Source organism: Equus przewalskii, chromosome 18, assembly GCF_037783145.1.
Source record: "Equus przewalskii isolate Varuska chromosome 18, EquPr2, whole genome shotgun sequence".
NCBI lineage: Eukaryota > Metazoa > Chordata > Mammalia > Perissodactyla > Equidae > Equus > Equus przewalskii.
In genome coordinates, this window is record NC_091848.1 from 19,627,333 (window position 1) to 19,651,253 (window position 23,921).

General features: G+C 36.9%; 1 protein-coding gene across 5 annotated transcripts in view; it reads left to right on the plus strand.

The window, feature by feature from the left end:
* The window catches only part of KCNMB2 (potassium calcium-activated channel subfamily M regulatory beta subunit 2), a 224,279-nt gene that overhangs the window by 24,136 nt on the left and 176,222 nt on the right, over positions 1-23,921 (plus strand). For 2 of the 5 annotated variants that reach the window (XM_008522684.2, XM_070582401.1), the window contains exon 2: positions 18,447-18,552. The exons of the other annotated variants lie outside the window; for them this stretch is intronic. In XM_008522684.2, the coding sequence (XP_008520906.2) occupies positions 18,533-18,552 (20 nt within the window). In that variant the 5' untranslated portion in view covers positions 18,447-18,532. The remainder of the gene's footprint in view (positions 1-18,446; positions 18,553-23,921) is intronic. 5 annotated transcript variants of the gene reach the window in all.

Genomic DNA, 23,921 nt, shown 5'->3' on the forward strand with positions numbered 1-23,921 from the left:
TACAGCCACAGTTTAACAGGATAATGCAAGGATTATTATACAATCTTAAGAGATTACTGTAAGTGGCACATGATCCACTTCGCTATCAATAAACACAAAACAATGCTGAGAAACAGGCTGTCTTCTTTATTTGTTTTTACAGGAAAGCTCTATGGAGTTGTGCAACCACTCTAGAGTTAGCATAGCTGAATTCTATTCTTAGTTCCAAAACTAAATGGCTTCATGACTCTCAGCAAAAGCTTGACCTCTTTGGGCCTAAATCTCCTCATGGAGATTTAAAAGTAGGGGAAGATCAGATTAGATGATTTATAAGGTCCTTCTGACTAAAATCCCATCATTCTGTAATATCGTTGCATTAGATTTCAGTGTTAGTGTAGCTGGAAATGCTCACTTCGTAATTTTTTACCTTTTGCAAAAGGCTCTGTCAGGAGATCCAAAAGGCACTTTATAGCAAAACTCAGTAGGCAAAGAAATACGGCAGCCTTTTAGCCACAAACTGGGATGCAGCAACTATAGTGTGTGTGTAAGAGGAGAAGAAATTCAGTTACCTGCTTTCGTGTAGGCAAGGTCAAATCTAAAATAATATCACCAAGACTCACTGTACTTAAAATTAGTGACGGTTCAGGTACAAAAACAGTGTCTAGTAACTTCACACATAGCACAATTTTATAGACACAGACCTGGGAAGTACCAGTGCTGGCTTCTATGCCTACCTCTCTCCTAACTAGCTGTGCTATCACAGTTGAGTAATGTGATCCTTCTGGATCTGGGTTTCTCCATCTTTAAGAAGAGAAAGCTTAACTGAATATGTTGTTTAGCTCTAAAACAAGTAATATTATTATGACAGGAAAAAACATGTTTTGGTATTGTGGTCACTTGCTGCCTTCAGTGGAAAGTATTTCCTGATAAACTGAGGCTCTCTTGTTGGGTGAGGAGATGATAGGTGTGCCCACCAGGTCTGGAGAAGCTAGCCCAGGACTAGATTGCTCTGTCTGCATAATTAAGAAAAAGAGACTGAGAAGCCCCAGAGAGAGGATTCCAGGGAAGAAAGCAAGAACTAGCGAAGCTAAGTGCTGGAGCTGAAAGAGGGGACAAGGGGAAAACCTAAGAAATGTAAGGCTAAGGAAAGGGGGATGCTGGGCTTTATCAACCCTCTCTTTTGCCTCCAGTTCTAAGTTGTCAATAAAGTGTACACTCTTCAATAATGCTTGGTGCAGGTGAATTCCTTATTGTGAAAGTAAAACTCGTTAAATCTAGCTTCAGAGGCTGTGTGGAGGAATGGCTGATGTATGGGTTAAAAAATGCATTGCAAGGAAATGTGCTACAATAGATAAATCTGAATTTGTAACATGGAAAGCAAAGTAGAATGAAGGATACCTCTCAACTGGGCCGTGTCCATACCGCATCTAACTTCAGTTCTGGATGTGACACTTCAGCAGGGGTCTCAAACTCAGACACCTTTAGGGGCCATGTTGAGTGAAGCCTGGCCTAAAACAGCAGGCACTGATGGAAATTTGGAGCTGGAGAATGCATGCCTTGCTATTCTGAATGTTCTTCATTTTCATTCTAAGAAATTTTTTTCTTTTTGCTTTTTCTGTTTTATTTAAAAACAAAACAAATAAAAAAGACATTGTGCCAAGCAAAACACATCTGTGGGCCAGAACCAGCCAGCTTGCAGTCTCTGAAAGAGTCATTAACAAATCAAAGGACGTTCAGAGGAGAGTGGATATGAAATGGTTCACTACTGTGCGGTGTGTGAAACAATTGAATGAATCTGGATGCTTTAATTTGAAGAAGAGTAGCCCCTGAGGAACCTGGTGATTGTCTTCAAAATATTTGAATGCTGTCATACAGAGAAAGCTGTAGAGATGTTTGATCTTCCCTTAAATTGCAGAACTAGAAAAATGAAGTGGCCAGCCAGCAAGGATTAAATGAGTTAATATTTGTAAAGCACCCAGAACAGTGTCTGCACAGAGTGAGCACTGCAGAAGTGTCTATTAAATTAAATAAAATAGACTTGATATTCAGAGTTATTTGAAGCTTAAATGAGTTCTGTGGTGGGTGATGGGAGGGTGAGCACCTCAAAGGGGTGGCTAGGGAATGGTATTCTAATGGATAGAAAGCCCACTTACTCTTGGAGACTACCAGTGTCCAGGCCTGGCTAATTCTCTAAGGTAACTTGTACACTTGGATTCAATTGCATGTTTAGAAAATACACAGAGTGAAAGACGTTTCTCCTCTACTGAATGGTCTTGCGTCACGTCTGACTTCTCAGACAAGACTCATCCCAGCTTCGAGATAGGAAACCACCAAAGCTGTGAATTAATTCCTCATGAAAAATAAAGTATGGGGGAGGTATATACAATTCTAGAAAGTAAAGGTGGTCTCATAAGAAGCTGGGGACTTTGGAAAGGAACTACCAGAGTGCCCCCAGAGTCCTCCAATGAAGCAGTGGATGGTACGGGCATAGTGATGAAGAACATTCAGAATTTAACACCTGCAAATCTCTCAGAGCCTCCTTTATGACTTTTTGTCAGACCACGTAGATACAGACACTTTGATGTTGGATCATTCAAAATAGAAATCCATGGCTCAACACTCCAAAATCATGTAAATAAAGAGTCACAACAAGAAGACTGAGAAGACACTGGCAAAGCACTTGTAAAACATTGAAATTCTGATTCAATGAGCACCACGTATCATGAAAGGATAATGACTAATAAAGACAGCAGTGACCCAAACTAACTTTGACTGACTTAAAAAATTCAGTACTGCTATAGGTATGAATCCTGGAGTGCTGAGAACACTGCATAAAATCGAAGAAAATAAAATCTTGCATAAAATAAACAAAATAAAACACTACATAAAATCCAAGAAAATTAGACTACAATATAGCTGCTGCATTATTGCTTTGTGTAAAGTGGAGCAGCTGGAGAAGTAAAGAGATGGGAACGAAGATTTATCAAGCACCCACTTTTGGTCAGGTATGGTGCTGAATGCTTCACATGCAGTACTTTGTCTAATCCTCACATTAACCTTAAGAAAAAGGTAATTTATCCCCATTTTATACACAAGAAAATTAGAGCTCAATTTCATAAACTTGTCCAACTCTCATACACTTTTGATGGATTATAAATCGATAAAAACTCTTTGGAGAGTAATTCAGGAGAACCTATCAAAATTTTAAGCAGGAAAATTATTGCCTCCACAATTCCATTTGTAGCTATTTATTCCTCAGAAGGACTTTCACAAGTGTGCAAGGATATTAATTTGTAATATTGAAAATTTGGAGACAATCTAATGGTTCTTCAGTAAAATGAATTATGGTACATCTTTATTCTAGAATACTTGGAATGCAATAAACAGATTGAAGTCGATGAAGTTAAACTCATTCAGAAGGACATCTTAGAAATTTTTTTTTCTGCTTTATCTCCCCAAATCCCCCCCATACATAGTTGTACATCTTAGTTGTAGGTCCCTCTAGTTGTGGCTAGAAATATTTTTGAGTGTAGAGATAAAGACACAAACTATTATACACAGCAAATCAACTTTTTATTATAAAATATACATATATTCATATGTACACAGTAAAAGGTTTGGAATAATACATGCCAAGTGATGGATAGTATTTAGGTCTGGAGAACGAGAGTGAGGAGCTGGCACAGAAGGGACTGTTTTCTTTTTCTATTCTTCTGTATTGTTAAACTGTTTAGAACAGATCTGTGCTGTTCCATTAAAAAAAAGATGGAAAGTCAAATAAAGCCAGAGTCACACAACCAGCCGCTGGCAGTCAGGATTCAACACAGTGCTTCCTCCAGAATATACTTCTAAGTTTACAGTTTAAGAATTCTCCCCTTCTGAAATGAGTTTACTCCATCTAGGGTGGAAAATGATGCAAAGCGGAATTACCTGAGAGAAAAAATGAAAACTTTCCAAGGAAAATCAATTAAAGCATGGATGGAGGCCATGGCAGAAACCATAAATGCATTTTCCTGCCAAAGAATGAATATACACCTCTAGACATGAAGATTTATACAAAACAGTGCTGTGTCACATCAGTTTGTTTTCCCAAGAGCACCATTCTTTACAGCAGTTCCAGCTATTCCATTAAATTACCCCCACAGACACGGTCAGGTACACAGAGCTATCACTGATTACACCACTTCCACATACGCTAGGTATCAATGCATTTCTATCTCCAAATTTAAACCTTCAGCATCTCCTCTGGCTTTTTTCAGATAATATCATGCTGAAAATCAGGATTCTAGTAAATCACATCCTCACAGTATAAATCCCATGACATGGAAAAGAGTTGGATTTTTAGAAATAGTACAATATTTAACAACATTGTTGATTATAATTATTAATGAGATGCAGAACCCTGAAACAAGGCAACCAGGACAGAGTAGAACATGAATATAAAGCACTCAAAAATATTTACAAAAGTCCAAGGATATTGAGAGTGGACAAGTTAAACAAAGTGATAGTGAATTCTCTCTTTAGAGCAGGGTAAACTCTTACTGGCAGGGGAATATCATGAGAATAAATTGAAACATCCAAAGATGGTTGAACTAGATGCCCTTTAAGGTCTTTCTTTCCCTTATAAGCAGTTCCCTTAAAACATCCAAATAGTAATACATAGGGTTTCTCCAATTAAAATACGTAAGGTTAATTTGTTAAGCCTTATAGAGGTCTATAACCCTCCCAAGGTATAGTCTTGGTCCCAATTTTTTGGTTTAGTAGAAAAAAAGAAAGGAAAACAATACTTAAAATATGCAGTTCACTAAAGATATTAATTCTCTACTAGCTATGTGTAGATGTAGGTTCAAATATAAATATTTTTTAAGTCACATCTGGAAAGTTCAATGTCTCAGCATTCAAGCAGGCAGTATGTACCCACATCACACAAATACAGTGCCTGCTTGTAGACACACACACACACACAAACAAACATGCACACACCTACTTGGCAATTTTAGCTCAGAGAAAACTCATATAGACTAAAACATACAACTCATTTAAAAATTTTCTCCAAAACCACATAAAAACACACAAGTCAGTCAATCTAACTAATACATCCTACCTCCCTCCAAAAAACCACTTTCTCTCGGTTTCCAATTTTGAACCCAATGTCAGAGAAGAGAAAAGTATTGAGAAATTTTTTTAAAAAATCAGGCAAACATTGAAATCCATCCTTTTGCCTTACATTTAGATAAGTGTGTGAAAATCCAGAGAACTCCATATATATGTCGCTCAGGTGGGGATATTTCAGCAAAAATCACTTTACTAAAAATACATTTACAATGCAAATTTAGCAAAAGTTATGAAGCAGCCTTGTGCTTTGAAATGTGTACTCATATTCTACAGAATACCCACCTAATGGCTCCAAAGGAATCATTACAGCAAAATACACTGGTGTTAGTATAATTGAGAAGCATTCATTTAAAGATAAACTTCCCACCTCTCATAGCTCTAGATCCTGAGGATGCATAATAATGAATAATCACATGAATTAATAAGATGTTTTCAAACCTTGCAGCACTTAATGGAAGTAGTTAAATCATTTCCCAACCAGCACATGGTGACTCTCTCAAAGGTGTCCCCAGCATATCACCATTTGAGGTTTTCTCATTCATTCCCATCTTCCCATCTTGCCAACATTTGAGCAGAAGTAGAAAGAAAGGTCAATGTAAGTAATCAGAGCTTTTGAGTGTGCATATATGTGAATACATACATACATACATACATATATAGATATAGATATGTATTTGTAGGTCACTTAAGCAAGGTATCATTTACCAGTCAATATCATCTATTTGAAATTTACCTGAGACCTAGAAAATAAGGGGGGAAAGTCCTGAGCAACCAAAAGAACTACCTAAAGTCAGGATTAGGTAGACCACATATGTTAATACATGTAGTGGCTTACAGTAGATAATCAATAAATGATCACTATATTATCATTATCATCATTATTGCCCCACATGGCTACACGAAGAACCTAAGATCACTTATCCTAGAAAATTTCTTAGATTTAAAGCAGCTAAGAAGCAATCAGCTGAAATGGAGAACACTTTTTGCTACAGCCAGGCCTACTTATAACAGCAGAGTTACAGTTAGCATCTTGACAATAAAGGAGAAAATATAGAGAAAATTATAAAAAGCAGACGTAGTTCAAAAGAAAGAGCAGTGTGAGGCCCTTTGCAACAGGACAAATAGTTTCCAGTGTTTGAAGCCAGGGAGAGCAGCATTTAATCTTTGCAAAGCACACACTTTATGGTCTTAATGATGACACTGTGCTAAGAATAGCCACTGTGGAGTCAGACAGATCTGAATTCAAACCCCAGCTCTCCCTCCTTGTGGTTTTATGATCTTGGCTGAGTTACTTAACCATTCTGATCCTCAATATACTCCTCTCTTAAATGAGGGTTGTATCTCTTCCATCACAGGAGTAGGTCTAAATGAAATGTTGAATGGAAATGGCTAATAAAGGGCCACCATATGGAGTCCACTTGTAAAATGGTAGCTATATTATTATTACCTTACTTTGCTTAAGAAAAAAATAGAAATATATAACGCATTTTTAAAGATCCCTTTCAAATAATTTAATGTTATAAAACATTCATCACTTAAGGGGGTATTTTTCAGTTATCTAGAAAATTAACATATGGAAAGCTTAATTCCCACATTATCCTGTCATGAATATGAAGTCTTGCTTTATAATGTAATATATAATCAGACACAGACAGACAAGCAGATACGTAATTATAAGGCAGAAAGAAAGAATAGTGTCTTTTTCTCCCATTTATCTGGATCAAAGCAAGTTCACAAATGTCTCAGACTTAAACGGTTGTTGAATAATTGTTGAAAGTGGACCAGTCACTACACACCTATAAGTGTAACTACACTAGTTTGGAAGTATATTTCTGCTGTTTCTTTCATGATACTTCTCTGTTTACCCATTTGAAATCACAGACGAAATGTGAAACCCTCCAAATACACATTTATAAATGCCAGTGATATCTTGAGCACCCACAATGTAAGAGGAAGGAATTCCTTTTGAAAGAGTACAAAACTTTCTGATGACATTCATGCTATGACCATGGGGATATTCAATCAGTTCAATAGCCAGAGTATTTCATAGCTCTGAAGAGGAATAGTAAAAGGAAAGAGAGAGAAGTATGGAACAACCAGTGGCTCTTCCGAGCTTGAAAGGCACTTGAGGAATACCTACTGAACTAATAAATAGATTTATCCTGACTGGAATGCACAGAGAAGTCTTTAAGATGATAGATAGATAGATAGATAGATAGATAGATAGATAGATAGATAGATAAAATTAGGACTTGTTTCAAAATAAGTGAGTCTCTATTTTTCAGAGGTCTGGATATAAATGACAGAAACACAACTCAAACACATCCATGCAAATATGAAATGTATTGGCTTAGTGGGTAAAAATGTCAGCAGTTGACTTTCTTTGGTAGCCCTACATCCAGCTGTTCAAAAATGTTCTCTCTTCACTTCTTGGCTCCTTTTCTTTTGGATCGGCTACATATTCCAGAAATTTCTCTCCACCAGCAGCTTCAGACTTACATAGACTTTGCCCTCAGAAAAACAGAGAGGATCTCTCTCCAAACATCCAAATAATTACCTCAACAGGGACTCTAAGTGACCCTACTTGCATTTGACTGGCCCTTCACTGGCCATGGTGACCAGTCATAACGGTTAGATGGATAGGGCATTCTGATTTGCCGCCTTCACTCATGTGAGCATATCTGTGGGGGAAAGAGAAGCAGTGCCCTTTGAGTGACAGTCTTACCAGAAACAAAGGTGAGGGAAAGGGGCAATTTCCAAAACAAAAGGATGTAGGAGAGACAAAATGATAGATGCCAACTACAGTTCTCTACTATAATTATTTCATATCCTATTTCGGTTCCCCCTTTGAGCCTGCAAAATATTGTAGCCAGTTGTTTACACGCCCCAGACCTCCTCAGGATTTAAGCTTTCTCAGGGTAGGGGATGTGTTTTCCTCACAATGTGAGGCATTGAACGTTGTAGGCACTTGCTAATTTAAGGGCATACAAAAACATTTTGTGAACTATAAAGAATTATACAAATGTTAAGATTTAGGGGGATAGATTTAATTGTATTTGACCTTCTGAGATAGTTAAAAACAGACCTTCTGTCTCAAAATTCAGTGATTCTAGGAGATGATGTAGGACTGTTTCTGGCAATGGCTTCCACATCTATGCTTCCTTCAACTCTTATCTTTTTATTGCATGCCTTTTACCTGATTCAATCATACAAGAGCTAGAGATAAAATAAAAAATCATGTTATTACCTGGAAGTATAACTCCTATAGTACCCATTGCAATATTGTTTCCCTGTTCCTGGCATTGAGCACAACACCTGAAATGTAGCCACATCTGCTTTTTGTTTTGTTAGTTATCACATCCAGTTTGTCTGCATCAGCTCTTGCTCCTATAGATGATGCTTCTCTTAATACTCAAAATGAACTGGTTTGTGGTCAATCCTCCCAATATGTTTTGAGCCCGTTACAAGTCATCACTATCTTGAAAGTTCAATCTCTCACTTATTTTTCTAAAATTTCATTTCTAAGCTTCTCTCTTAAGGTTTCCTGGTTTTCATGTATTTACAATTATGTTAGGGAGACAAATTATAACTCTCTAAAGGAGGACCATGCTTTACACATCATTTTTCAGTCAGTCACTGTGCTCTGCCACCAAAAAAAGGGCCGTAAAAGTGAATTTTTATTTAGTCTGAGAAAGGAAAGACTGAGTAAAGAAAATGTGAAAATATTTCAAGAAAGATAAGACTAGAAAGTCAAGTCTCATTAAAATGAACACTACAGCAGTAAAAGTTCAGTGTAATTAAAATATTTCCAAGCTGTCTCTGGACAGTGACCAATAGTAATAATGCCTTTTGCTCTTGCGAAAATAAAAGTTTCCTTTGTTAATAACACAGCATAACAAAGGCTTTATCCCTCAGTTCTTGTCTGCTTAATTCCTAATAACTACTGTGGAAGAAAAAAGCCTGAACACTTGATTCTAGAGCAAAGAGCAAGTGGAAAGAGGAGCAGAAGGCATCAACTACAACAGCAAAAACCTCCTCACAAAGAAATGACTGTCAAGAGAAATATGAAATGTAGCAGTTTTATTTTTTACAAAGAGAGAAGGAAATAAGTAATAGAATCTATGGTTCTGCCAAGAAGAAAAGGATCTTTGATCAAAAAGGTATGCTATCTTACATTACAATTCACACAAAAGTTTTACCTTTGTCATCTCAAGAACTATATATTTACCTATATCACTGCAAGTACACATCTACTGGAAGCAGACATTATATTTTTTATCACTTTGCAGATTGGGAAGCTGAAATTCAGACTTCAAGTGTTTTTCCCAAGAGAGAAAGCTGAACATCTTCTGATTTAAACGTTTTTGCTGTTTCCATAACATCACGTTTGCCTCTGTTGCCCTCCACAAATTAACCATATACTTTTAAAACACCTGAAGCCCTATGTGTTCTTTGAATAAAATCTCTAATTCATTATAATTTCATTTTTTCTACTTGTAGTTGCCACACATGTACATGTCTAGGTTATAGTTTTACTCCTCAATCAATTTTTCTATAGCTCCCCTTTTAATTATCATCATCTAAAGTGTAGATGACACCTAATAATTTACATCATGTTAATTGGAATAAGATATAAATTAAGGTTATGAAATAAAATCTCAATTTTTTCTTATGATAGGTGCTTCATAGTATACTATATAAAAGGAATTGGAAAAGTGTGTTACACAGTGAAATGTGTCATCATTCCTACAGTCAGACAATTTAGATCAAACACAAGCTTTATCATCAATCTGCAGCATGGATGAGAAATAAGGACATGCATGAGAAATAAGGACAGAAGGTAAAATCTATGTAAGTGTGCAAGCATGAAAGTCCTCAATGAGCCTGTATCCTAATTATTAAGACAAGGAAGATCCACTTAAAACATTCTATATGTCTCTCCTTTCATGTTCACCTAAGTAGGGAGGAAATAGCTTCAAAGACACAAGTTCCATTACTTAAACTATTTTTATGATATAGGCTACTCTGAACCTCTCAGTTCAGTACGTTGGACAGCATCTCAGCTTAAAAAAAATACAGAGCCATCTACTGGCCAGGAACCTGAGGAGTCTTGGTACAGTAGTAGTTGGAGTTTCAAATCTTCAGATTCTAAGATGAAGGAGAAAAACAAAATTCTTTGTGATGCTCCTTTTTCTGCAGTCAATTTTTTTTCATCATAGTGAAGTCTATGGATATTCATTTCAGTTCCCTCAAACAGGACACGCCAGTTCGTGCAAAAAAAAAAAGTAACTGACTAGTTACTCAACAGGGCTCTTCACTTGGGTTCTAATCAGTTCTATATGATCCTGCCATAGTAATTACTTTCCAGATAGAGAGAGCATAAAAAATGGCTAAGCTTTTGAGTTTGCCAGAGTTACAAATGCTTTGAAGTTTCACTGGAAATGCTTTGAAGTTCCAATTCTAGTATTGATAATGTATCTTCCCAAGCAACTTCTAATAATATAACTAAATATTTGGTGACTGAATGTTGAAGGAATAGTTGTAAGTGAGGTGAACTATGTGGATGTGTGAATCTACGTTTTCCCTGTGGATGTAATTTTACAGCCTAATTGAACCACTTAAATGAACAAGTGATACGATTCCACCTGAAATTCTCCTTCCTCTGTCCAAAACCATTTTCACGAAAAATAAAAATAAACCATGTGCACTGACCCATCCACACTTTCTTAGTGTATTTTCCATGTAGCCAGTCCTAGAAAATGTCCAATTTGCTTGGAGAAATAATTGTCATGTAACATTTGTAATGGTAAAATTTTCAACCCAGGCACCATCATTCATAAAAATAAATTATCACATGTGTACACCAATTTACCGAGTAACAGATCAGAAAGGGCTAAGCCTGGAAATAGTAAGATAGTTTCTGGAGCAGATATTTGTACTTAAGCATTTTGAAGAAAGTTTCTCTGATAATGCTTTACGATCTCTTGCTATTGCTATTCCTCAGGAATATCTCTCTTTGAAAGCATGCATAAATTAAGCACTTTTGTACTTAAGACATTATCTCAATGAATTCTCACAGTGACCTTCTAAAATAGTTAAGGCAGGAATTGGTTATTCCACTTTAAGGATGAACAAATTGAGTTTCAGAGAAATCAATTAACTTTTCAAAGTCACATGACTAATATGTGCTAGAACTAGGTCTCAAGTCCAGTTCCATGGACTCAAGCCCTATTCTACACCAGTATTCCTCATCTTCTTATGGACACACATATCAGACACATCTCCTCCATGAAGATGGATAATAATCCAGTCACCTCTCTTTTCCCATGTGTTCATGTATTCTGCAGTGCATCTTCACTTGACTTTCCCCCTGCTAATGAAGAGAAGATAGGGATAGGCAAGTAGACAGGTATTTAACCATGTGCTTAAACTTGTTTTGGCTAACAACGCTTAATTTCTGAACTTTAAAATTGCTACGTATGTGAAAAGAATAATAATAGCGATTGATAGTAAAATATTATTTCTCTTGCAATCTTTGCTTTAAAATGCTCTGACAGCTGGTTCTTTGAAAAGATAAACAAATTGACAAACCTTTAGCTATACTCACCAAGAAAAAAATAGAGAAGTTTCAAATAAATAAAATCAGAAACAAAAGAGGAGAAATTACAATGGAAACCTCAGAAATACAAAAGATTATAAGACAAAATTATGAAAAGCTTTATGCCAACAAATTGGTAATCTAGAAGAAATTGATAAATTCTTAGAGTCATAACCTTCCAGAACTGAATCAAAAGAAATAGAAAATCTGAAGAGGCCAATCACCAGTAGGGAGATCAAAAAGTAATCCAAACCTCCCAAAAAATAAAAGTCCAGGACCAGACTGCTCCCCTGGTGAATTCTAAGAAAGATTCAAAGAAAACTTAATAACTAGCCTTTTCACACTCTTGCAAAAAGTTGAAGAGGAGGGCAAGCTTCCTAACTCATTCTACAAGGCTAACATTACCCTGATACAAAAATGAGACAAGAACAAGGAAATTACAGGCCAATATCACTGATGAACATTGCTGCAAAAATCCTCAACAAAATATTATCAAATTGAATACAGCAATGCATTAAAAAGATCATAGACCATGACCAAGTGGGATTTATTCCACGGATGCAGGGATGGTTCAAAATCCACAAATCAATCAACATGATACACCACATTAACAAAATTAAGAATAAAAATCACAAGATCATCTCAATAGACAGAAAGCATTTGACAAGATAGAGCATCCATTTATGATAAAAATTCTGAACAAAATGGGTATAGAAGGAAAGTACCTCAACATAATAAAGGTCATATATGACAAACCTACAGCTAATGTTATACTCAATCAGGAAAAACTGAAAGCTATCCCTGTAAGAACAGAAATCAGACAAGGATGACCACTTTCTTCACTCCTATTTAATATAGTATTGGAAGTCCTAGCCAGAGTAATCAGACAAGAAAAAGAAATAAAAGAGATCCAAATTGGAAAAGAAGAAGTAAAACTGTCACTATTTGCAGATGACATGATTTTATATATAGAAGACCCTAAAGAATCCAAGAAAAACTTTCAGAAATAATAAATGAATACAATAAAGTTTCAGGATACTAAATCAACATACAAAAATCAGTTGCATCAGGGAAATGCAAATCAAAACTACAAGGAAATATCACCTCACTCTGGTCAGACTGGCTATAATTAACAAGACAGGAAACAATAAGTGTTGGAGAGGATGTGAAGAGAAGGGAACGCTCATACACTGCTGGTGGGAGTGCAAACTAGTATAGCCAGTATGTAAAACAGTATGGAGATTCCTCAAAAAATTAAGAATAGAACTACCATATGATCCAGCTATTCCACTGCTGGGTATTTATCCAAAGAACATGAAAACACGAATGTGTAAAGATACCTGGACCCCTACGTTCAGCATTATTCTCAACAGCCTAGACTTGGAAACAACCTGAGTGCCCATCAAGGGGAAAGTTGACTACAGTATGATCTCACTCATATATAAGAGATGAAGACAACAGCCATAAACACACACATATATACAGAGATTAGGTTGGTGCTTCCCAGAGGGGAAGGATGAGGGTGGAGGGTGAAAGGAGTCACTGGGAACATGTATGTGGTGATGGATGGTAACAAGTCTTTGGATAGTGAACATGATGTAGTCTATACAGAAATCAAAATATGGTGATGTAGACCTGAAATGTATATAATGTTATAACCCAATGTTACCTCGATAAAAATAAATAAATAAAATGTTCTGCCAACACACATCAACTTGAGAAGTCATCTCCCTATCCCATCCTTGCCCCCATTGAAGCATCTTTTACATTGTAAAACTCTGGCCTTCTTATTCCATTCTTAAAACCCCCTTAATGACTCCCTATTGCCCTCAAGATAAAGAATAGACTCCTCAAGATGACCTTCCAAGCCATCCATGACCCAACTCTCCTCTCCTCTCCCAACTCCTTCTCTTTTCTCTTTCCAGCTAAACTAAACAATTTTGCTATCACCCAGGATAGCCCATATCTTTTTAAGTCAGCTTGCCTTTGCCCATAATCTGCCTTCTTTCTTAAAGATCCTTTTATACCTTTTCTATCTGAAACTTCTGCTTTTTCTTCAAACCCAGTTCAAGCATCAGTCTATAAAACTCTTTGAGCGTCGTCCCACTTTTCCACAAACCGTGCTTGATGACTCTCTTCTTTGCGCATATCTAGATTAGAGTTAACTATTAGGTTCTACTTTGGCACCTACCATGGGATTTTATACTAGTTGTTTGTGGGTCTCCTCCTATGTTTTATCTTATTGCCCCTGTTCCTAGCACGGTACATAGCAAGACATAGCAGGTCCTCAATAAATGTTTACTGAATAATCAGTGAATTCATGAATACCCATCGAACAGAGCAGCTAAGGAAACAGAAATTCATTGATTTTTCTCAAGGGCAGAATGATCCAAAGACCAAATGTTATCTAATCTGGTCCTTCCTATAGCCCATTCTAGCTGATATTAATGTAAGATTACCAAGGATCTCAAACACATGACCCCTGTGTATGATAATATGGTTGTTTAGAACCTTAAACCTAGTGAAAATAAAAAGGGAAAATTTATTCATCATACACAAAATTCTAGTGTTCTCTCTCCTGCCCTTGAGCAAAACTTGTAATCTTGTGCATTTTGTTTGTTGGTGTGCTTTTTATCTTCCCTCTTCAGTTCTGCATCTTTAAAATTAAAATAGCAAGATGAAACAAAGGGAAATTCTAGCATTTTTGAGGCAAATGCAGATCCCATGGATAATGACCTTATTCACCCCAGACTCAGTCCTCAGAACACCACTTACATAGTAAGAAAAGACATAGTATGAGAGACTACGATTTTGAAGAATAAAAATCTAAACAAAGTCTAGGAATAACTAAAAGAAGTGAATCTGGAGCTAAGTTTACTGATTTTATAATTGGATGCCTATTTTAAGTGTTCCATTTGATCATTTATTTAAAAATTTATACAACAACATGGTAGGTTCTCTGGAAACTGTTGTGGATATTGTGTGGGTTATAAAGTAAATATAACAAATATAAATATTTGAGAAAATATTTATATACAAGTATATTTGAGGAAAGAAATATTTTAAATAACAAATCCAAAATTTACAATTTAAGGTCTAATTCATTAGTATAGATAAGTGCAGTCAGAGTTCATGGAATTTCTTTACATTGACTTAAAATTAGTTCAATATTTGAACAAAGATTTTATTTAGCAACAAAGTTGTATGAGGCATGATACTAAACACTGTGAGAGATGAAATAAACAGGACTTAGTCTCTGGCTTCTAGACGCTTTGTGTCTAGTAGCAAAGGTAAAGAATTTACACAAATAAAGCTTGTGATGCATATTAAAGGAGGGATCAAAATGATAACCAAGTACATAGTGAAACTCCCCACCTGGAGGAAATCAAGAACCGCTTCATAGAGAGGAATTGCTGCCAGGAACAAATGGCATAATATACATTAAAGCACTCTGCAAACTGTAAAATCCTGTTCCCATGTCAGATGATTATTTTTCCAAGAGCAGAACGGAACATGTTGCACTCTAAATTAGACATCAACAAGGATGGTTGGATTAGGCACTTTCAGATGTAAAAACAGAGGTCCAGTAAAGGCACAGAAAGTACTAGCTATTATGAGCTATGAAGAATCAACTTACAGACATGTAGAAGCACAAATCCAAGATAGTAAAGAGACCATCTGGTAAGAGTAAGAAATGACAATAAAATGGCTAAGAATCCAACCCCACGGGATTATTTATAAGGCAAAAGCCAATGTGAAATAAAGGATGTAAAGTCAATTTTAGAAATAATGGATCATGATTATTACTAGAATAAAGTAGAGTGAAGGGAAAGACATTGAATCCCAAGCCAGATAGGCATCAACTAATCTCAATTTTTGGAAATTGTGAGTAATCCAAAAACACTTACAATATGTACTCATGGTGTTCAATGGAGAGAACATTACCAAGACTGAATTTCACTGGGAAAAAACTTTATATTCATATGTTTATGTCATCTTTGTTAGGAATATTATTTAAAATCAAAATCTCTTCACTTCATCTTTTATTTAGCCAAACTGCATTATAATTTCTACAGCTGTATCTCACAAAAATATAATTTTTTGTCAGGAGGTTTTCCCCAATTAAAGGTTACATTCTCAAGTCCTACTACCTTTGCTACATCACCCAAAGCTCATGTAAAATCAGATAAGTAGCATGACCAAAATGTTTTAATTGCTTTCTTATTATAGGCATGATTATATAATTACAAGATCGTGGATTGTCAAGTTTTACAAATACAGATGGAAATCGTTCAATAGGTCACTTTTTTCAATTGACCTCTTCCCACATCCATCACTAATTCCTCTTCACAAGTTAATTTGCATTGAGCTTTCCTCTGCAGAATGATCTGTTTTTTCTATATCCATTTTTCTACGTCTCCTTTAGACCTTCCAGAAATAGGAGAACTTTGTATATGATTTTGTTTATATGTACATTTATAAGAATTAAACAATAATTTCTCCTGGGAAACAGCATGATATGGAGAAAGACTGGATTAAATACTACTTTTACCGCTAAATAGTTGAGTGACCATAAGGAAGTTATTTAAGTTTTCTGAAATTCAGCTCCTCAATGGTAAAATTCGATTGAAAGAGATGGTATATGCAAAACTTAGGACACAAAATAAGAACTCAATGATCTCAGTCCTTTTTCAAGATGGAATAATTTTCTGTACATCCAATTGATTATAGGAGGAAGCCGAAATAGTGAGCTTTGAGTTCAGTACAACATATGGCTTAGAACTTTAAATGAACAGTCTTAAAAATACACATTATTTACTTGTTAGATGAAATGGCTACCTTAAAGTTATTAATACATATTAAAATGCATGTTTCAAAAATAAAAAGTTATTATAAAACTTGCTATTATACTTACAAGATAATTGGCTGTTTAAAATATGATCCATTTGCTATTGCATGTCAGAAAGTAATGTAAGCAATTACATTAGTTTATACTAATCATTGGCTAAATCTTATTTTCTCATCTAAACCAGAATTAAGTTATACAAATATAAAAAGGAAACTCAATAATGGTAAGTTTCAGTCTCTTTTTGGCTGAGAATTTATCAAAAACATTATTTAATTTAGTAGTTGGAGATGATATTCTGTGACCATAAATACTCAGTTCAGAAATTTGAGCTATTATTCTCAAATGACTGAGTCATAAAATGTTAAAACAATAATGATTTACCTTTGATTGGATCTTTCACCATGATGACCTCAAGAGGATAGAATTTGGAAGCAAAAGGTACATTTCCTTCTGAAGGCTGAGATTTACTCGCTGTGTAATCCTGGAAAGTTAATTAACCTTTCTGAGGTTCAGAACTCTCGTTTGTAAGAGTGGGAATAATGCCTACCCTACTTTCTTCACAGAGCTACTTTGAAGAACAAATGAGATTTAAAAGCACCAAGAAACTCTGAAAGACTAAAACAGAAAGGAAGGAACCGGGCAGAGTTAGTGGCTCTTTTGAGTTCCCATAGCAGGCTGTTCACTGCACTCCATAGTATTACAATTATCTGCTCTCAAGGCCTGAAAGTAGTAAAAGAACAGGAGGAGAGTAGAAAACTGGGATCTGTGAAGCTCCAGAATCAAACATCTGCCCCCAGCCATCAAGAAAGCATGGGTTGAAATCATTTGTTTCAGCAGAAGCAGTGTTATTTTTGTGATGTTTTGTGATGTCCACCTTCTGCAAAGGAACTAACAAAGGAGATCGATGGGGGACAAACGGCAGCTAGCTGAGAGGCTGTCCTGGCGGATAGGGTTAGCACCTCTGCTTCAAGAAGGCGATGAGAGGGGTGGCTCATGGTTTTCACATTCCAGCCAACAGACAAGTTTAGTGGCTCCAGAATAGCCCACTGTCCACCATAAAAATCCCTGCACAAGAATGAGACATTGGTCCAAGGTTGAGTATTAGAGGATTCTTACATTTCTAGGCTGAGATACACGGGGGAGGCTAGTGGGAGAGTGCAGAGTCTCCTTCGGCGCAGGCAATACTTGCTCTGATGTTACAGGAGAGATCCTGTTCAATCTCTTACATGTTCTCTCTTCCTCCCTCCCTCTCCAAGAACCAAAGTTTGTATAAAAAATCATCCTTACTTCTTGATTTTGGACCCAGTAGTCATATTTCTACATTAGTATCAAGTAAACAGGACTGACTCAAATGCAGTCTCTTGATAAAGGGCAAGTTGATTATGACACCTGCTGTTTTCCACTGGCAAAAGATTGTAATACCTCCCTCCATCCGCCTCAGAACACAAACAAACAGAAACCCTCTGAGGCAGAGCCGTTGTTTATATATTGTATTTGTGTGTACCTACCTACAATGGTCTTACTTCTAACAAGGAGTGTGTGTCTGCCAACATTTTCAGATTTAGCAGCAAAGCTCTTCTTGACAGACTAAGAAAGGGGTCCACAGAGGAAAATTCATCATCTGATTAAGGCTTTCAGGCAAATTAAAACTCTCTGGACAGCATCCTCTTTCCTTCACTTAGATTTCAGCGAACAGAAAGTAGATTATCTCTCCAGGCAATTATCAATTCTAAAAGTGCTTGCGGTTTGAAGACTTTGGCAGAACTTGTTGAAAACAGCATCATCATGATACACTTGTACAAACTCTAATTTCAATGGCTCTTTTGTCCCACATGATGCATGATGAAATTTATGAAGGTCTGTTTTCCCCCCTCAGGGTCATTTCTTCTTTTTTTTTTTCCACAGAGCCAATCTGCATCACTTAAGTCCAAACTATTATATTAGCCATCCTTTTCACTAGACTAGAGAACTTCTTTTTAATTGTCCATATCATGGCCACCATGCATCAAAGGTAGGATCATTATTTTCCACTTATTTTCTCTTCTAGAGACCCAAATTCTTGTGGGAGGAGTTTTTAGGGTTGGAAAGAGGAGAGAGTCAGAGACTGGGAGCGGGTTCCATTGTTGGCAATTTGATCTGGGTCTTTGAGTATACAAGGCTGGGACACTGCAGACAATACTGTATTCGGGTTCAGTCTGGCTTGTTTTCCTTACAGATGTAGAGTGGACTGACTGGGACTTGATCCAGAAACTTGGGCGTCCGATGAAAGCTGCCTGAATAATTTGGCATTGTTGTTATTAAAGCAATATAATGCTAGTTTTCTGGTGCACGGTGGTCTCACTTAAAACATATATAAACTGCTTTATTAGAGATTATAGCACTATTGGGAGAGAAAGCAAAGTGATCATTTATATGATAATATGTGCTGATAATTTAGGAATGATTCATTCTCATAATGTTCCAACACTGCCACGTAAGTTTATTACTTAGTGCTTATGGTGGAACAGAAGCCCCATCCAGAAAGTAAGGCCTTTTAAAAAACAATCTTTAATTGACTTTTTTTTCTGTATGGTACAGTGCCATATAAAACTTCGATTTTAGGATGTCAGGATTGCCACAACTCCCCTTCCTGCTGTTTCTCTGCTCTGTGCTCTATGCTCTTTGCCTGGTTCACAGACACTGGGGCAGCTCTCATGGGCGCATTAATGGAGCAAGAGGGGATGTTGTGAAGGGAATTCAAGCCTGGAGTGGGGGATTTGACTACATGAATTCTAAGGTTCTTTCCAACCATGACTTTCTCCTGTCCGAAACAAGAGGTGGAAATAATTTCCAGCTGCAAACACCAGCAGAGACCCAAATTAAAAAGGAATTTTGCACATGCCATTGGATGGAAAAAAAAATAGTAATTGTGGTTACGGGTCAAACAGGGAGTCTGAGAGTGGACTATTTTAGTCAACACTTTATTTCAGCTTAAAATAAATCCTGGGTCTTTAAAAGTCAATTTCTGAAGGCAGTCTCTTGGGTTACAATCTTTCTCAGAAGTATATTACTGAAGATGAAAAAAATAATCTCTACTAATAAAATAAGTAGGGCTGATATTAGGTAAAATTGTATAGTGGTTAAAGATCCTACTGTAATTTTTTTCAGCTAGATAGTTAAAGACAAATATCTTTTCTTTAAACATTTTTATTTTTAATGTTTTTCTGGTAGCCCAGATAGCATATTACCACATGTCCTTTGCATTACCTTTACTAGAGGAAACCATTGCTAACATGTTATTGAATGTTTCTTTGTATTTAAATATATTTTGTGTTAGAGTTTTTAATTTTTTATAGTCAAATGTGACAATCTTTTCCCTTATGGTTTTGGGGTTTGATGTCAAGATTATAAAGTTAGTCTCTCATACTTTTTCTAGGACAATGTAGCATTTTGTGTTTAGAATTTAATCTATCTTGAATTTGTTCGGGATGATGAGAGGAATATTCTTTTTATTTTCCTCCAAATGGGTATAATAAAATCGTCTCTTCTTCCTTCACTGATTTGCAATGCCACAGTTCTCATATAAGCATAGCAGCTGGGGTGGAGGGCGTGATCTGCACCCTATTCTGCTCCATTGGTGTATTTATCTATCCCTCTATTGATACCATGTGGGTGTCAACTTCTTCAGTTTTTGTTGTACTTTTTTCTATCTACCAGGGAAAATCTTGATTTAACCATTTTAAACAGATAACCCCTAGTAAATTTTCCAGCAGAAATGAATTATCCTAGGCTGAGCCAAGGCCTGGAAAGTGTTGAAAATAAAGGGTGGAAGATCACTGGAAACCAAGGATCTTTCTCCCTCGAGAAAGAGAATTCAGTGTGTTGATTAAATTTTCCAGTGAACTTTCTGTCGGAGGTGTCCAGGTGACTCTGCCTGAGCCCACTGGGAGATGGCAGGTAGCAGAGCAGCTGCGGGGAAGGTAGTCTTGACCAGATTCACACCCTGCCTTTAAGGAGCTCATAGCCTAGCAGGGAGAGGCTCCGAGATAGGAAAGGAGCTCATTTCAACTAGGAGTTGAATGAAAGGTTAAAAACCCTGCCACCATCACCTGAGGTAAAAGCAGAAGAATCCTATCATTGAATAATTCATTTAACTAATGGGACAGATAAAAGACCTTCAGGAAACTTTGAGTGGGAAGATGGAAGAAAGTAACTAAAACTCTACCCTAGGAGTATGTTAGCAAAACTCAAAGGAAAGCTTTTCCATTCACTTCTCACCACGTATTCTCTACGGAAGCAAATTGGTGTTTGTAGAAAGGAGACCTCTGTTAAAATAATGCTCTTTGTTAAATGTTTATTATATACTAGAAACACATACATCGCTATGTAATTTCTATTTTTGAATTTATAATTTTATTTTAATTGTACGTATGTGTGCCAATACATCTTCATTTATTTGTGACAGGCGCCCTGCGAGGTAGCTATTATGATTTTCATTTCACATTTGACACCCTGAGGCTCAGCGACCCAGCATCATCAGACTACTAACAGGACCTTAGGCAATTCCTGCACGACCCTAACCCTCAGGCTCCTCATGGAGAAACATGAGGATCTATTCAAAAGACCTTTGTGGGTAATTTATGAGATAATGCATATAAAACGTATAGCACATGGCCTGGCACATAGAAAATGCCCAATAGCTACTAACTGTTCTGGTCACACAACCATTAAGTGGCCAAACAGAGCCTGTGTGAATAAAGTAATTCCCCTCAGGCTCAAACCAAACACTAAATTCGCATTTGGTTGTTGGGGTTTGTTTTAAATCATCTTCTATAGCCTTAAAAAAAATGATCCTTTAGTAAAAATAAGGGTAAGTTTATCTTAAAAGAAAATTATTTAGGGACTGGCCCTGTGGTCAAGTGGTTAAGTTCACACGCTCTGCTTCTGTGGCCCAGGGTTTTGCCAGTTCGAGTCCTAGGGTTTTGCCAGTTCGAGTCCTGGGCACGGACATGGCACCGCTCATCAAGCCATGCTGAGGCAGTGTCCCACATGCCACAACTAGAAGGACCCACAACTAAAAATACACAACTATGTACCCGGGAGGCTTTGGGAGAGAAAGAAAAAATAAAAATCTTTATTAAAAAAAAAGAAAGTTATTTAAAGTATAAGCTCATTATGAAACAAATGTAGTAAGTTTTCACTCCAACATTTCAACATCACAGCTTTCATTTCCCAAGCCCTCCAGTTAGGTCCATAGCAGGTGTCCAGACCCCAGATTTCTGACTCGAGCACTAAAAATTGCTCTAATTTGCCAGCCTGCTGAACCCACATTCAGACACTGAAACCTGTGCTCATTCAACTGGTTACCACCTCCACAGCCCATGGACAACCTCCACAGACAATCATGGTGGCTCAGAGACAGCTGGCACATCAAAGAGACTCACCCCTCAGCTTTCATTCAGCGAGCCCAGCCAGGGTCCACTAGCATCTGAAAAGGGACTGTGTGAGGCCATCTGGAAGGGCGGTGAACCATTCAGGTCAGAGCTTTACAACCTGGGCCAGAGTAGCCATTTGATAAAGACTTGCTGGTTAATTGATTGAAGTGGCAGGGCCTTGAAAGCTTGGTCTCAGAACTCTATTCTGCCATTGCCTAAAGCAAGAGGCCCAAAGAAAGTCATAACATTTTAAATTGTGCATTGTGAGCTGGGGATCTTTTTATGATCTCCTTATCTAAACCTACAAAGAGATGAGATCAAGTCGGATCTGTTTCCATATCAATACACTAAAAATAACTGGCCCAAAAGTGTGACAGTGAGAGAGGAGGGTTGGCATGAGATTAAAAAGTCATCCCATTGAGATTGAAAAGATTTAACAAAAGAAATTGCATCTAACTATTCTCATTCTTCCTCTTACCCTTCTTCCCTCTCTTTTTTTGGTGCTAGAAGGACATAGAGACCACAGTCAATTGAGAGGAAAGAAGGGTGATTGGGTATTTTCAAGAAGAGTGGGTGAAACAATTTTATTTCTCCATTCGTCACATCCTCTTCTTTTCCCCTTCGTGAACACACTGTTCCATTCAAAAACTGAACATTAGTTTGTTTGACATTGGATTTGGGAAAGGGAGGAGTTTTTCAAAATTTTCAAATTTCAATTTTCAAAAATGGATGCTTTTTTCTGTTTTGTATTTATAACTTTAGTTTCTGCCATAACATAACATATAACATAATCACATTAAAAATTTTTTTTGGAAAATTAAGGGAAAAAAATCACCCCTTGTCCCACCATTTGGAAATAATAATCGCTGACATGTATTGAGAGCTTTCTATGTGCCAGGCACTTCACCAAGAGCTTTATGCCTTAGCTTGTTTAATCCCCACAAAGCGTTATGAAGTAAGCAGTGTTATTATCTCTTATCCATAGTTGAAACTAAGGCACAGAGTAGTTGAGTAACTTGCCCAGAATCACACTGTTTGTAATTAGTGAAAACAGTATTCAAACCCAGAAGTCCGATTCCAATGCCCATGCCCTCAACCACCTACTTTCATCTAATACTTTTATCACTTTTTGAAATAAAGTTAAAATCATACCACACTTACAGTTTTGGAGCAGGACTAGTATATTCTTTTTCTCCCAAACAGGGAGATTTCCTGGACTCTATTTAAATGAAAGAAAAAGCAAGTCTACTAACTTTATTTCAAAGTGCTCTATGATGCTGCATGAGCCACTAAAAACAAAGAACATAAGATAGTGACTGAAAGTGAATTGCTTCACAATTTTGCCAAGGGAACTTGTTAAAAATGGTGCAACCTAGAATGGTAGAGAGGCTAATATCTCACGAATCACCTTATGATGGGTTTTTATTAAAAGTAATTCTCATCCTCTCACAGTCAATCCTACACATCTGAGAAATGCCAGAGAAAAATCTCAAACTTCCCCACATACAATAAGTCTGCAACGGTTAAAATCAATAAAAATTTGTTTGAGGAGTCAACATATACGTGGGTTTGCCAAAAGGAACAGCTGACTGAAAAGTTTCACACCGCTTGCCTTGAATTGCTCTGATCTCCAGGTTTTCATTGCTTTTCCCTTCTTTAGCACTCATTCTTTTTCTAGAACCATAAACTCTACCCTGGGAGCTTCAGGTCTGCATAAATGAAGAGCTTGTGGCTTCCACTTCCTCCAGAAACGTTCCTCATGCTCAGCCCTGGACCTTCCTGGGGGGAGGTAGCACTGCCTATCTCTCCTTGATTTCAACCAATTTCCCTAAAGAAACAAACAATTAAGAAGGCAGCACTTAGCCAGCCCTTCTTATGAGTACAAAGAGGCTATCCAGGGCGAGTTATTATAATCTGGTATCTGTCTCAAGGTGAGAGGCAGTTTGGCCTCTGGGGGAAGAGTGCT